Genomic DNA, 16,128 nt, shown 5'->3' on the forward strand with positions numbered 1-16,128 from the left:
GGGGGAGACTGACCTGGATTATCCAGGTGAGACACCCTCCAAGGGATGCGGGGCCTCTGGAAGGAAGACAGTCCACCTTGACGCTAGCCCCGCGAGACTCCTTCCAGACTTCTGACCTCCAGAACTAGAAGATAACCAGCTGTGCTGTTTCAAGCTGCGACGCTCGGGTTAATGAGTCAGCTCTCGGCAGGCCGGCCACCCCAAGCATTCAAGTTTCAGGAACAGGGTTGTCACGCACATGGTTAGGGCGCCCTGCGGCTGCCTCCTACTCATAAGGTCCCCTTGCAGCCGGACTTGGTTTTTCAAAAAAGTGTAGAAACCCCTATTTTCGTGTGAGGTCTCCTGATTTATAAATTACTGGAGGAATTCAGCTCCCAGGCCACAGACTCGTGATTTCTGGCTCTGGATCTCCGGTAGAGAACATTGCACTTTCATTAGCTGGGAAGAAAGGGAAGAACTTGCAGAAAACCACTAGGCTCACCTGTGTTTCTGGAACCTGAGCAGAACCCCCAGGGGGCTGTCTGTGAAACAGATTTCGGGCCACGTCCCCGGAATCTCTGGTGAAGTGGGGCTTCTGTTTCTGCCACGCTCCCAGGCACTGCTGCCGTGGGCCTGGGGCCGCACTCAGCCGACCAGTGCAGGGGAGGGCGTGGACATGGGCTCCCTGGTGTTAAATCAACAAGGAGCAAAGCCTGAACATTTCCTGCCCTGTCTGCGTGGGCTGCTAATGCTTTTGAAAAAAAAAAAAAAAAGTAATAATAATTACAGTGGAATATTTAAAATACATGAGGGGTGCCTGGTGGACTCTGTCCGTAGAGTGTGGGACTCTTGATCTCAGGGTTGGGAGTTCAAGCCCTGAGTGAGGCATGGAGCCCACGTGAAAAAAGTAACCAGTAAAGATGACAGTGCTTCATAAACTGCGAGGTGACACACAGTCCCCACACAGTGGTTGTGCGGCGTCGGGCACAGCGAGGCTTTGTCCTGTGTCCCCTCCTTGCAGACCCGAGAAGCACGTTTTGCCGGAGGCCTACAGCAAACAGCTTGCCGCCGCTCTGAGCACCAACCCGAACCTGACGGAGCTGGTTTTGTACCGCAACGCGCTGGGCAGCCGGGGGGTGAAGCTGCTGTGTCAGGGGCTCAGACACCCTGGCTGCAAGCTTCAGAACCTGAGGTGAGTGCAGGCGGACCTGCACCCCACCTTCCGGGGGCTCCGCGGAGACTACGTAGTGGTGCTCGCTCTCACTGCCCTCACGAAGCACCAGACTTGGGGGCTTAAACAACAGAAACTCATTTTCTCACCGTTCGGGGTCCAGGTGCGGGCGGGGCTGCTTGGTTCCAGGATCCAGGTGTGGGCGGGGCTGCTTGGTTCCAGGTCCAGGTGCGGGCGGGGCTGCTTGGTTCCAGGATCCAGGTGCGGGCGGGGCTGCTTGGTTCTGGGTCCAGGTGCAGGCGGGGCTGCTTGGTTCCAGGATCCAGGTGTGGGCGAGGCTGTTGGTTCTGGGTCCAGGTGCGGGCGGGGCTGCTTGGTTCCGGATCCAGGTGCGGGCGGGGCTGTTGGTTCTGGGTCCAGGTGCGGGCGGGGCTGCTTGGTTCCAGGATCCAGGTGTGGGCGAGGCTGTTGGTTCTGGGTCCAGGTGCGGGCGGGGCTGCTTGGTTCCAGGATCCAGGTGTGGGCGAGGCTGTTGGTTCTGGGTCCAGGTGCGGGCGGGGCTGCTTGGTTCCAGGATCCAGGTGTGGGCGAGGCTGTTGGTTCTGGGTCCAGGTGCGGGCGGGGCTGCTTGGTTCCAGGATCCAGGTGTGGGCGAGGCTGTTGGTTCCGGATCCAGGTGCGGGCGGGGCTGCTTGGTTCCAGGATCCAGGTGTGGGCGGGGCTGCTTGGTTCCGGGTCCAGGTGCGGGCGGGGCTGCTTGGTTCCAGGATCCAGGTGTGGGCGGGGCTGCTTGGTTCCAGGATCCAGGTGTGGGCGGGGCTTCTTGGTTCCGGGTCCAGGTGTGGGCGGGGCTGCCTGGTTCAGGATCCAGGTGTGGGCGGGGCGGCTTTCCCCTGGGCCGACTCCTCCCAGTGTGTTCACACGTGTGTGTGTGTGTGTGTGTGTGTGTGTGTCCATTTCCTTTTTCTGTAAGGACACCAGTCACAGCGGTGACCTCATTTTAATTACCTCTTTAAAGACCCTATTTCCAAATGCAGGCACACTTGGAGGTTGGGGGGATTAGGATTTCAGTGTATGAATTGGGGGGGACACGACTCCGCCCATAACTACTAGAAGCAGTCAGTAGAAATTCCAGCATCACTATCTCCCGCTTCTCTTATTTCATCTCCTCCTTTCCAGGCTTGCTACCTGAAATCACACTCCCTGATTTCCAAGTGGGGTGCATGAAGCCATAGTAATTAAAACAGTCCGGTGCCAGGGGCGCTGGGCTGACCCAGTTGGAGGAGCAGGGGACTCTTGATCTCAGGGTCGTGAGTTCGAGCCCCACGCTGGGGGTAGAGATTACTTAAAAAAGGAAAGAAAGAAAGAACAGTGAAGATGATAAATTTACGTTTTGCGTATTCAACTGTGCTGTTTCCAAACGTGGCGATATTAAGGTGCGGCTTAGAGAAATGAGATGACAGCCAGCTGAGGGAACCGGGGGTGTCTGGATCCTGACCAGAACACAGCCCTGCTCCCGGAGTGCGCGCCCTGAAGGGCAGACACGGGGATCCCGCCCAGCATTTTGTGAGCAGGACACCGCCTGATCCCAAAGACAGAATGATAAATAATACATACTTCCTTGAACCCGTGCCGTGTACGAGGAACCATGCCAAGAACTTACATTACACATGTCACCAACTCACTCAGGTCAAGGCCTGATATCAGCCTTGCTTTCCTGTGGCTCAGGGAGAGATGCAGAGATGGGCAAGCTTCCACAGGGCCCAGGGCACCTCCTTCTCCAAGAAAGCCTTGAGCAGAGCCAGGAGGAGGGGTCTTGACTTCCCCTCTAAGGGCACCTCTGTGACGGCATTGCCCTCCCTGCAAAGCACAAGACGTCTTATGTCATTCTTGTTGCTTTTATGTTTTAACGTATCATTGACATACTGGAAAACTCAGTGGCGGTTTTTCTTCCGTGTAGGCGCAAGCTTGTGTAAACGTCACCACAAACTCCAGAATATGTTCCCCGCAGCAGAAAGAAACACCCCTAGCCCTCAGCAGGCACTTGGCTTTCCCCCTCCCCCAGCCCCTGGCACCCCCTGATCTCCTTTCTTTTACTTTGGGAAGGAGGGAGACAAAGGACGAGGGGCAGAATCCACCAAGCGACCACCTTAGTGACCTGGCCCTTCTCCCTCCCTCCCACCCAGCCTGAAGAGGTGCTGCGTGCCCAGCTCCGCGTGCCAGGACCTGGCGGCCGCCCTGGTGGCCAACCGGAGTCTGACCAGGGTGGACCTCAGCTGCAACGGGCTGGGCCTGCCCGGCGTCAGGCTGCTCTGCGAGGGGCTCCAGCATCCCGGCTGCCGGCTGCAGGCGATCCAGTGAGTCTCCGCCCCTCTGGCTGCAAGGCCGTGGCTGTAGAGGAGCCCCTCCAGCGTCCCCCTGGGGCCTCGTCACTCCCTTCTGACACTCCTGGTCAGACACGTGCGGCAACTCTGCCCCACCCCCCCCACCCGTGGGGCGTCCTACAGTCCCCTGCAGTTCCGTTCCGCCACCATCTCCCTGGAGGTGGTCACGCCCCACAGGTGAGGGCTTGGTCCCTTGAGACTGCCCCCTCTCGGCCCCCCTGCTGCAGAGTCCCTTACACACCCCGGTTGTCACCTGGCTTCTGAAGCTGCCTCGGTTTGATGAGTGTCCTAGGGAGGCTCAGAGAACTCCGGGAAGCACTTCGGTGTTTGTTAAAGGATATGGTAAAGGGTGAGATCTATGGCAGAGGAAGAGCCCCGTGGGGAGAGGTCTGGGAGGGTCCCTGATCAGGAGCTTCTGCCCACGGAGCTGGGGTGCGTCACCCTCCCGGCGTGGACCTGTTCGCCAGCCTGGAACCTCGGAGCCATACGCTCTCGGGGTTTTATGGAGCCTTCGTCTTGTGGCCCGTAGATCGTGAACTCCATTTCCAGCCCCTTCCCCTCTCTGGAGGAGAGTGGGGGCAGGGCTGAACGTTGCCAGCCCCTTATCCTGGTGTGGTCTCTCTGGGGCCCAGCCCCACGAGGAAGCTCGGCCCTTAGAACCAGAGACGCTCCTAGCGCCCTTGTCACATAGGAACTGCAGGGGTTTCAGGAGCGGGTTTCAGGGGTGTCAGGAATGGGGCAGGGCGGGGGTGGGGAGGGGGATCGCAGAGACCAGCACACGGGTTTTCTACTATCTCCCACCGTCTCATCCTGTTCCTGCCTGTGAACTCCAGCTCAGCCTTCCAGAACCATCTCAAACTCCCCAGAGAGTCCTCCCTGACTGTGCACAGTTTGCCAAACCTGAGTGAGGCGTCCCCTCCACCGTGATGGTTTTAATAAACCGTAGCTCACTGTCTGAGCACCTACTGTGTGCCTTCAGTAAAGTACATACAATCCTTTTGAAGCAGGTGCAATTATCTCCTTATTTTAGAGGCAGTGAACCTAAGACACAGAGGCAGCTCCTGAAACATGGGACAGACTTGCTGACAGCTTGCTGGAGGGCGCAGGGCGAGTGGGGGGCAGAGATGGATACACGCAGGTCTTGAGCTCTGGAGACCCCACCTGAGCTATGGTGCACTCGTGCCTCAATGGCACCACCTTCGCTGGAGCATGCTTGCTTACCCCTCTGTCTCGTGAGATGGGATGCTCCTTGCTGGAAATGATGAAGTCTTGCTCATTTCTGAGCTGTAGTGACACGTGTGCAGGTTTGTGTTGGGTGAGTCAAGGGGCCAGGGTAGGGGACAGCAAGATGGCGCCCTCTTCAACGTCCCTTTCCTCCCGAGGTTGAGGAAGTGTCAGCTGGAGGCTGGGGCTTGCCGGGAGATCGCCTCCGTGCTCAGCACCAATAGACATCTGGTGGAGTTGGACCTGACGGGAAACGCGCTGGAGGATTTGGGTCTGAGGCTCCTGTGTCAAGGCTTGAGGCACCCAGGGTGTAGGCTGCAGATCCTGTGGTGAGTTCTTCATGGCGCCAACTTAAAACGCATCGAGGGATGGATAAAAACACAGCCACTATCTGTATGCCCAGATTTGTAGCAGCCTTATTCACAAGAGCCCGGAGGCAGAGACAGCCCAAATATTCATCTGCAGGTGCATGGGTAAACAAAATATGGCATGTACGTGAGACCGGATATTATTCTATCTTTAAAAAAAGCGTGAAATTCTGACACGTGCTCCAGCATGGATGAACCTGGAAGACATGATGTGAAGTGAAATGTCAATCACAAAAGGACAAAGATGGTATGATTCCACTTATGAGGTCCCTAGAAGAGTCAAATGCAGACCGAAAGAACAGTGGTTGCCATGGGACCAGGGCAGGAGGGAATGGGGAACTGTGCGGAGTCTGTGTTTGGGACCATGTAAAGTTCTGGACGTGGGTGGTGGTGATGGTTGCACGGCCGTGTGAAGGTACTTAACACCACTGAGTCGCACACATAAAAATGGTTAAAACGGGGGCTGGTTCAGTTGGAAAAGCGTGTGAATCTTGATCTCGGGGGTGTGAGTTCGAGCCCCATGTGGGGTTGGGTGCAGAGATTACTAAATAAAAAGAAAACGTTAGAATGGTGAATTTTATGCTTTATATCTATATTTATCTATATATGCGCTTTTCTGAAGTAAGCTTTACACTCAACGTGGGGCTCAAACTCAAGACCCCAATCAAGAGTTGCAGGTCTAGGGGCGCCTGGGTGGCACAGCGGTTAAGCGTCTGCCTTCGGCTAAGGGCGTGATCCCGCGTTATGGGATCGAGCCCCACATCAGGCTCCTCCACTATGAGCCTGCTTCTTCCTCTCCCATTCCCCCTGCTTGTGTTCCTTCTCTCGATGGCTGTCTCTATCTCTATCGAATAAATAAATAAAATCTTTAAAAAAAAAAAAAAAGACTGCAACTTAAAAAAAAAAAAAAAAAGAGTTGCAGGTCTACCGACTGAGCCAGCCAGGCGCCCCACGTTGTATATATTTTACTACAATAAAACATAAATAAATAAATATCAAGGGGGTCGTAGCGTCAGGGACAAGTGCCATAGAGCCCCCTAAAAGAAAGGCTTCCACAAAAACTCCTGTGGTCGCCGGAGACAGACTCCCCATCTCAGTGTGGTTGAAGATAAAAGTCAATTTGTTGGCTTCCGTGCCCAGGAAGTCCGGAGGGAAATACTGGTTTCAAGCAGAGCTGAATCCAGGGACTCACGTGGTAAAATCAGGACTCTGTCTCTGTCTTCCCTTTCTATATATAGGAAGACACTATGTGAAATGTCAACAGAGGACATCTTTGAGGGCCAGTAGTGTTCTGCTCTATATTTCCATCAGTTGAGGTGCTAACTGCACCCCAGACACACTACTACGGATTGCTGGGGTAGCCTCAAAGAGAGGCTGAGGAATCACACATGCTGGGCACAGAAATGTTGTTCTCTATTTTCTTGATTATTTTCGCCAAGAAAATGCATCGTGCTAAAAATAAAATAAAATAAAATACACATATCATAAAATTTACCGTCTTACAATTAAAAAAAAAAAATCTCTGCACCCAACATAAGGCTCAAACTCACAAACCAGAGATCAAGAGTCACACGCTCTACCAGCTGAGCCCGCCCGGCGCCCCTACCATCTCCCCATTTTGAAGCACACAGTTCCGTGGTACCAAGCACATTCACACTGTTGTGCAACCGTCACCGCCATCCATCTCCTGACCTTTTCATCTTGCAAGACTGAGACGGTCCGTTCAACACGGACTCCCCGTCTCCCTCCCCCGGCCCCTGACAACCTCCATTCTACTATCTGTCTTCATGAATTGACTTCATATTAGACTTCATTTACTTCATATAAGTAGAATCCCGAAGTGTGTGTGTGTGTGTGTGTGTGTGTGTGTGTGTGTGTGTGTGTGACTGGCTTGTTTTACTCAGTCTCTTTTCCAGGTTCATCCCCACGGCAGCGTGTGTTAGAGGTCCCTTCCCTCTTACGGCTCAGCAACATTCCATTGCGTGGATATGCCATCGTTCGTTTATCTGTGCAATCATCCGCTGATGGACACCTGGGTTGCTTCCAGCTTTTGGCTATTTTGAATAATGCTGGAAACATTGGGGTACACATATTTCTTTGATCCCTTACTCTCAACTCTTTGGGCTCTGTAAGCAGAAGTGCAATGGATGGACCATGTGGTTCCTTTTAAGTTTTCACGGAGCCACCATCTCATTTCCCACGGCCACGGCACCGTTATTCATTCTTACCAGCAGTGCATAAAGTTTCCGGTTTCTTCACGTCCTTGCCAACGCTTGTGATTTGGGGGTTCTTTCTTTTTTTTCAATTATGAAAAATTTTTATTATTATTTTTTATAATAGCTATCCGGATGGCTGTGACGTGGTATCTCGTGCTGGTCTTGATTTGCATTTTCCCCACGATTAGGGGTGCCGAGCATCTTTTCACGTGATTTTGGATCATTCGTTTCTTTTCTGTGGAGAAATGTCTATTCAAAGCTTTTGCCCATTTTTAAAAAACTGAGTTTTGTTTGGAAGCTATTGCTTGTACGGGTGGGGGTAGGGAGGGCAGCATCAGCACGGTGTGGAAAACACTCCGTGACGCGTGCTGAATTGGATTTCCTGCAGGTTGAAGATTTGCCGCCTCACCGCGGCTGCCTGTGAGGAGCTCGCCTCCACCCTCGCTGTGAACCGGAGCCTGATGGAGCTGGATCTAAGCCTGAATGACCTGGGGGACCCCGGGGCGCTGCTGCTGTGTGAGGGCCTCAGGCATCCGCAGTGCAGCCTCCAGACCGTCCGGTGAGTCCTGCTTTGCTCACCATCATCCGAGTCCAAATCCACAATCTTTGCTCTTGGGTCTGGGCTCCCTGGGTCACGCTCACTCCCCTCTGCTCCCAACCTCTAGCTACATCTGCCTCGAAGATTTTTCTGCCACAGGGCCTTTGCACAAGCAGGTCTTTCTTCCTGGGATGCCCTTCTGCTTTGCTAATCCCCCTTTTGCCCTGATGACATCTGTTTTATCTGTTAGGATCAAAACAAAACAAATGCTTCTTCCCCATGCGTGCCTCCCCTAACCCCTGAATAGGGTCTCGATTCCTAGTTTGGGGATTTAATTCAGTCTTATGCTTCTCAGCATCACTCGTTAAAAGTTGTCATTTGTGTGCATGTGTGTGATCTTCCAAAAGTTTAGAAGCCGTGTCAGCTCTGTACTCTGGTGGCCAGTGTAAGACTTGGCTCAGGGGTGTTTGGAAATGTATATATTTTATTTTTATTTTTTATTAATGTTTTGTTTTAATTCCAGGTTAGTTAACATATTTTTAAGTGAGTGAATGCAAGAACACACCAAAGATAAAAAAGAAAATGCAGAAGGCTGTCAATTTTCAGAAAATAATTTTTCTCTGTAGTCCCAGAGGAGAGTCTGTCTGTCTGTCCTACAAGAGCCTCAACTACTATCTGATGTTGTTCATGCTGGAAGGTTTTTTTTTTTCCTTTCCAGACATTGTGAATAGCGTGCCTTCTATTGCTTTTGTTACGTTTGGGGAAGTGCCCTGTTTCTTCACATTCTTCTCTCCACTGCGTCTGGTACACAACATCACTATGGACCCATTCACGCCTCTGCTTTAATTTTCTCTCCATCGTTGGCCCCCAAAGCTCATCTGCAGGCACTCCTGACTCTATTTGATGTAACCGGTACATCTCACCAGTGTCTCCCTCCCCACCCCCTCCGCCCCACTTACCATTAAACATTCAGGATGCGCTTGCCTGGTGTAGACGATCCAGGCATTCCTTCGCGGGGACCTGGCTGCCATCATTTGCACACACCAGAGGCTCTGGATCCATGCTCCCCGCCCCCCGCTGTTCCTTCTCGGCTGGGTCCCTTTCTGAACCCCAGTGAGATCCCACCCCGGGGCAGAGTCGCACACTCAGCCTGAATTTGCATCCTCGGTATCTCAACCCTTCTGAATAGCTCTCCAGAAAGATCGGCAGTTTACGCTTCCACCCACAATTTAGGAAAGCTGCTTTGCCGGTATCTTTAGGGTTATTCAACTTTCTATCTTTAAAACCCTGGTGGGTGTGAAATGTTCTTAGATGGCATTTCAGTGTTGAGTATCTCTTCATGTGCTTATCAGCTCTTTTGGTTTCCCCATTCTGTGAGTTGCCTATTCGTGTAATTTATTTATTTATTTGGTGTGTGTCCTATATTTGTCTCGATGTGCAGATGTTCCCTGTTTCCGATATTAATCTTTCGTGGACTGCCTACCTTGGAAATGTCTCCTTAGCAGGTCCCCGATCCGTCAAATGGTCTGTGGATGCTTTCATCAAACAGAAATTTTTATGTTTTGAGGTCAAATCCATATGTATGTCTATGATTTATATTCTTTTGACAAGTCTAAGAAATCCTTTGCCAGACGCCTGGCTGGCTCAGTGGGTTGAGCTGGCGACTCTTGGTCTCGGGGTCCTTTGAGTTCAAGCTCCACGTTCAGTGTTGAGTTTACTAAAAAAAATAAACTTAAAAAAGATAAAAGGAAATCCTTTGCTAGTACAACATGACAGGTGTATTCAGTTTCTCCTTTGTGTTTACATGTGTGGTGAGGCAGGGTTCAGTTTTTTTTCTCTAATTTTGGCGATGCCATTTAATAAAGGACCCATGCTCTCCTTGCTGATTTGAAATGCCCGTCCTATTGTAAGCTATTTTCCCATACTAGTTGTGGGGGGTTTTTTGTTTTTTGTTTTGTGAGTTTATTTAAGGAATCTCTACCACCCAACATGGGGCTTGAACTTGAGACCCTGAGCTCAAGAGCTGCCTGAGCCAGTCAGGAGCCCCCTCCCCCATATTGTATTTGATTCTATCCTCTCCCCCTCTCTGTGCGCCTCATCTAATTTCCTGCCTTTGTAATTGCTATAGTTTGTCACGTGCCCCACTGTTAGGAAGATTCTGTCTTTGGCTTTTTGTTTTTGCAGATTTTCTGTTATCTATAGACATTTATTCTGCCGTTAAATTTTAGGATGCATTAAAAAAAATTATTTTTAGAACACATCGGTCCAGTTACCCCCGCGTGGCTCTTACTGACTGAGGCTGGGCTCCTTCTCTTGTTCGGACTCGGCAGGCCCGCCAGACGCTTGCATGCACACTGATCCTCCGAGGAAAGGAGAGCTCAGGGTTTCACCGTACGGGAGCTCTATCACAGCCAGAAATCTCTGAAAATTAGGGAAAAAAATACTATACCATGAGATATAGCACTTCGGACTCTCTTAAACCCCACATAGTCTTCGGACTGCAAGGGCATGGACAGTGGCCAAGGGGCCCCACGTGTGTGACCTTGAGCAGTGCCTGGTGTCTGTCTGTCTGTCAGGCCTAGGAGCTCACAGATGTCGTACAACGGGTATGACAGCATTTTCCTCCCAGCGGCTATGGCCAGGAGCAAAGGAAGTGATGCTTGCAATCACTCGCTGCTGGGGCGCCTGGCCGGCTCAGTCAGAAGAGCACCCGACCCCAGGCTCGGGGTCTCGAGTTTGAGCCCCACATTGGGTGTAGGGAATAAAATAAAATAAAATAAAATAAAATAAAATAAAATAAAATAAAATAAAATAAAATAAAAAGGGAGGCCCATGCAAATCACTTGCTGTTACGGGTCCATGTGTTTGGAAAATGTGTGGAAGGCCCTGCCTCCAGGCCCTCAGAAGGTGACCTCCTGTGGAAATAGGATTCCGGAGGCTGGAAGCTGGGAGATCAATGTCGGCAGGCTCCATTTGTCGTCAGACTTCTCTGCTTGCCTTGCAAACGGTCCCCTCGTCACTGTCCTTACGATCTTTCCCGTGTGCACACCCGTCTGTCTGTGTGTCCAGAGTTACTCTTGTACGGACAACAGCTCGTGTTGGGTCCGGGTGGACAGTGTTTTCACTTAACCACCTCTTGTAAGGCCTCATCTCCCAATGCAGCCGTGTTCTGAAATACTGGGGCCTAGGGCTCCAATGTCGGAACTGGGGAGGGGCACGACTCAGCCCGTTACAGGATCATTGCAGGTAACATTCGTTCAGGTGGGGCTCCTGGGGGGCTCAGTCGGTGAAGCATCTGCCTTCGGCTCAGGTCGTGATCTCAGGGTCCTGGGATCGAGTCCTACATCAGGCTCCCTGCTCCCTCTGCCGCTCCCCCTGCTTGTGCTCTTTCTCCTGTCAAATAAAGAAATAGAATCTTAAAAAAACAAATTAGCTCAGGCGAGGGCCCTGCTGGAGCGGGATGTCCTGATGAAGAAGGGACATTGGGACACAGTGCACACGCAGGAGGATGCAGTGTGAGCATGGGGGCAGAGATCGGGGCGACACTTCTACGGGGCAGGGAACTCCAGAGATCCCCGGGGCAGAGGCCGGAGCAGGTTCCAGGGCCGTGGAGGGACCCAGGCTCCCAGCCTCCAGCACCGTGAGACAGTTTCTGTCGTGTGAGCTGCCAGCGTGGGTTCTCCTTCCAGCAGCCCCGGGACGCTCCTACACTGGCCCCCGTCCGATACCCAACCCAAACAGTCCTGTGTTCCTTCCGTCCTGCCCCCCTCTTCCTTATTTCTCTCTTCCTTCTGCCTGTCCACCCGCCTGCCCCTTGCTTCTCCCTTCTTCTGTCTGGGGGCGCCTGGCCGGGGAGCCGTCCCCGGGGACGTCTGTGGACTGAGGCAGCTGGGCTGGGGGCGTCCTGTCTTCCAGGTTGGGCATTTGCAGGCTCAGCTCGGCCGCCTGCGAGGGTATCTGCACGGTGCTCCGGGTCAACCCCCACCTTCAGGCACTGGACCTGAGCTTCAATGACCTGGGGGACGCGGGCATGTGGCCGCTGTGCGAGGGGCTGCGACACCCCACCTGCAGGCTGCAGAAACTGTGGTGAGCCCCGGGCGTCGGGACGGGTGGGGTGGCGGTGGTGGGGCGTCCTTGTCCTTGTGCTCTCTTCACGGAAGGGCCATCCCTCCACGGCTCTGGAAGACACCAGGAGCCCGGAGAGGTGGAAGGAAAAGCTGCGAACAGCTCGCAGTGGTGGAATTCGTTCTCTATAGGATGCAAACATAAAATGCTTCGCTTTCCCTTCGCTCATGGCCTGTAAACATTTTCTGTAAAATTCCCCCTTTTCTGTTGACATTTACTTGCGCAGATGCGTGGCTCCTCAGTGATCTTTTAGAATAAAAACTCAATCTGCTCCAGTGTGAATTCCAGTCAAATGTGAATTGTCCCTTCCTCCTCCCTTTTTCTCCCCGGAACCCGCCTGGCCCCCACCCTGAGGGACTGTTTCTGTCGTGGTGGTTTCTGAGTCTCTCGATTATCTGGGGCCCTGGGTGGGTGGGCATCGGAGACAGGGGCTCAGGGACAGCACTTAACCCTTATCGGTGCTGCTAGGGTCCCGGAATGTCAGTATCTCCCCCATCTGGCAGGCATCCAACGCCACCTCGGTCATGGGGATCGCATGCGCGTTCTTACGGGAGCCCCCCGGAAGTACCCCGACTGCCCAGTCTCCTGACGTGGAATCTGGGTCGACCTCCTTTTGCACAGTTCCCCCCCGCCCCTTCGGGTCTCACCCTAACCTTCCTCTCCTGACCCTTCTGCACCTGTGATGTGGGCAGTTCTGCATCACCAAGCTGGGTTTTTTTTCTTCCTCTGCAAGTCCAGAGCTGCTGTCTTCTACCCCATTTTGGAAGCTGGTATCTCTTGCCTCACAGCTTCAGCCAAACAAAGATTAAAATATTTCTGCTTCGCATCCCAGCTGTGATAGTACTTTTTTCAAAGGATTGCTGTGAGGAATAAATGAGGGAGCACAAAGCCCCTAGCAAGGTGTTCAGCACACAGTTGGCCCTCAGTGAATGCTGCCTGGTCTTCTTGTAACAGCAGAGAATGCAGGAAGGAAACACACTGGGAGGCAGATTGGAAATCAGAGAGAATCAGATGGCATATTGTTGGGGCAGGTGGCAGCCCAATTCATACTGGCTCCTGGGCGGGAAAAAAAAAAAAAAAAAAAAAAGGAGGGCTTATTGACTAGTGAACGGATACTGTCTTCAGGCATGGCTTGATCTAGGTGTTTGGAGTCTTGATCTCTATTCTCTTCCATACTTGCTGCTGTATTGGTTCCTCTATTGACTAAGTTTAGCCTTGACCCTGCTTGGTGGCAAAACACCTGCAGCTCTAAGGAGGACTTACCAGGTCTAAGTTCTGGAAGAAAACCTCCAGGAATCGAGTATGGTTCTCCTTCACCGGTTTTGGGTGGGTCCTTTGTTCAGCTGAAACCATTCATGGTAACTGGAGACACGGAAACTAACCAACTCAGGCCTGGGTCCTGAGCTTAGGGATGGTGTGAACCCCAGATGGGCTGAGACTGGGGTTTCAATGAGAAACTGGGGTAGAATTACCAGGACGGGAAGTGGATACTTGACTGCAGAATCAGTGGGTATCCTAAAGAGGTGGAGCTGTGAACTGACAAGCATCCTTAAATCGTCTCTTAAATGTTTTCTGTCACCACATTGGCCTTAACCAGGACCGGTTGGGTTCTACTCTGCTTTCTCTTCAGTTGGTCCCCCCAAAACATCACCCCGAATCCCTTGCAAGAGACTTTCCAAAACAGCTCCTTAGGTTTCTTCAACCACCCCTTGTCTCCCGCAGGCTGGATAGCTGCGGCCTCACAGCCAAAGCTTGTGAGGATCTTTCTTCCGCCCTCGGGGTCAGCCAGACCCTGAGGGAGCTTTATCTGACCAACAACGCCCTGGGGAACTCCGGGGTCAGGCTGCTCTGCAAGGGGCTGAGTCATCCCGGCTGCAAACTTCAAGTCCTCTGGTGAGAGACGGGTTTCTGGTTCTGAAGGATGCAGGGCATGGGGCTCGGAGGTGGGAGTGAGGGTCAGTGATCGAGGTCCACGGTGCGGCTGGACAAATAAGCTAGAAAACGTGGAAACATTTCCTTCGTGCCCCATGTGTGCAATCAGCGTGCAACGCCGAGGAGGTCGTACCTTCTGTCCTCGCTAGCTGGGTGACTTTGGGTAATGCACTGAGGACCGGCTTCCTCCTCTGTCCAGTGAGGCCGTCGTAGCTTAGAGAGAATCTGGAATGACTCTGCCAGGCCTCCACTTCTAACTCGGTCACTTGCCAGTTCTGTGATGGGCTTATGCAACTTGCGCGACCTCTTGGTGCCTCAGGATCCCCCAGATTGAAGGGGTCGGCGCAGGTCAGGGACCGAGTGCGGCCTGGTTCCCGACGAAGTACTAGATAATGAAATTACGGGAATAAGGCAGGAGGCCAGGTAGATCGGAATGCCACGGCAGTGGCCTGGAATAACGTGTCCCGCTCTGTGTCCTAAGGCTATTTGGCATGCCCCTGAATAAAACGGCCCACAGAAGACTGGCAGCCCTTCGGCTCACGAAACCTCACCTGGACATCGGTTGCTGAACGGTTCTAGCCACCGGCTCTTCTCTTGGAGTCAGGACGGAGGACGGTGATCCCAGGACCAGCGCATCAGTCATCGTGATCAGGCTTTTATCTCCTGCAAACTGCCACGCGACATGAAGCCCTTCAGCTTGGGGACTATGTCATGGACGTGCAGTGCAGCGTGGAGCCTTGGTTCTGGGGGTGCGGGTGTCACGCAGGGAACCTCGGACGGGGCCCCGTAATTCCCAGCAGAGGGAGGTTTTGCACCCTCTCCCTCCCGAGGACACCTGGCAATGTCAGGAAGCGTTGGAGTGGTGCTGGGAACTCCTGGAGGACGTAGTGGAGGGAGGCCAGGCATACTCCCCAACACCCCACAAAGGGCAAGACAGCCCCTCACAGCCAAGTGTTTAGCTGAAAGGACATTTGTGGCGAGGTTGAGAAGCCTCATTCAGGGACCAGTGGTGCAATGAGGGTGCCGGCCATCTTGGAGGCCGGTGTGCCGTAGGACGCTGCTCATGCCAACACCCCACCCCTGCCCTTGCAACCTTGTTCTGCACGTGGTTCGGGCCCCTAGCTGGAGGCAGGTGCCCTGTGGTTGGCCCCCCTGCCAGGGTTGGCCGGACTGTAGGCTGGCCAATAACCTGGACCATGCCTTGGATGACAACCCGGATTTTCCAGTTGAACACCGGAAGTGGGGAACCTCAGCCCCAGCCCATGATGGGCAGGAACCCCCAAGGACCTGAGCATGACACACTGAGGCCGTTGGTGAAGGGGTCGGGAAAAACTTCCCAGGAAGCAGAGGGAATTTGTAGAGAAAACTCTACTTGTAACCCATGGAAGTCTGGGAAGGGAAACAGATCCCCTCCCTTACTGAGCCCCTGCAGTCTCTCTGGCCTCCACTCCCTATCAGCAGCTTCTGGAAGAGCCCCTCACGGCCCGACGGGTCACGACTCAGGCCCTTCGCTGGAGTTGGAGGGCAGCTCTTGGGAGGACGAAGGCTCAACACGGTTAAGGTGGAGTTAGCGGGCTTCTGGTTAGATGGCAGCCAGTTGCGAGGGCCAAGGCAGCTCCCTGGGCCCGACTGCTCATTTCAGGGACCACACTGCAGTGGTTCGGGGAGACCCGTGGGTCCCAGCCCTCCAGGACCGATCTGCTCTACGAAATGGTGAATAGCAGCCATTGCTAATAAAACCTTGGAAGCCAGCAGCCAAGTTCGTGGTCTAAGATTTCACCTTTACCTACATGCCAGCGCCTAAAATTTAACCCCCTGCAGGATGCTTCCCCCCAGCACAAGCAGCCTGATGCTTTCCCACCGGAAACCGAGGCCCTGCATACCCTATAGAGGGTTAACCTTGTTATTCCTGACACCCCTCATTTTCAGTATGAGCCCATGGGAGCTTGGTCTGTAGCCAAGCTGAACACTAGGGATTGTGGAGAATTCGCTCAGTTCAACAGCTGAATTCCCCTCATTGTGGGGAATAAAGTGCAGGAAGTTCATCAGGGTGACTCCTTGATGGGTGAGTAGGGAAAATGTGGCACGTGTCCTCTTATGGGGGCAACTCTGACACAGGGCGGATACTTTAGGCCCAAGACACAGCCCCACCCATCCCTCCGCACTACTCTGCCAAGCAGAGGCTGATTCT

General features: G+C 53.2%; 1 protein-coding gene across 3 annotated transcripts in view; it reads left to right on the plus strand.

The window, feature by feature from the left end:
- The window catches only part of NLRP12 (NLR family pyrin domain containing 12), a 28,615-nt gene extending 12,927 nt beyond the window's left edge, over nucleotides 1-15,688 (plus strand). Inside the window, exons 4-10 of one of the 3 annotated variants that reach the window (XM_040633900.1) lie at nucleotides 1,001-1,171; nucleotides 3,337-3,507; nucleotides 4,917-5,087; nucleotides 7,731-7,901; nucleotides 11,796-11,966; nucleotides 13,728-13,898; nucleotides 14,419-15,688. In XM_040633900.1, coding sequence (XP_040489834.1) covers nucleotides 1,001-1,171; nucleotides 3,337-3,507; nucleotides 4,917-5,087; nucleotides 7,731-7,901; nucleotides 11,796-11,966; nucleotides 13,728-13,898; nucleotides 14,419-14,506 — 1,114 coding nt within the window. In that variant the 3' untranslated portion in view covers nucleotides 14,507-15,688. Of the gene's footprint in view, nucleotides 1-1,000; nucleotides 1,172-3,336; nucleotides 3,508-4,916; nucleotides 5,088-5,223; nucleotides 5,700-7,042; nucleotides 7,210-7,730; nucleotides 7,902-11,795; nucleotides 11,967-13,727; nucleotides 13,899-14,418 lie in introns of those variants that run through there. The other 2 variants (XR_005835732.1, XM_040633901.1) reach the window with 2 other exon arrangements.
- Nucleotides 15,689-16,128: the final 440 nt, after the last annotated feature.

Source organism: Ursus maritimus, unplaced genomic scaffold (genome assembly GCF_017311325.1).
Source record: "Ursus maritimus isolate PB19 unplaced genomic scaffold, ASM1731132v1 scaffold_19, whole genome shotgun sequence".
In the NCBI taxonomy this organism is placed as follows: Eukaryota; Metazoa; Chordata; class Mammalia; order Carnivora; family Ursidae; genus Ursus; species Ursus maritimus.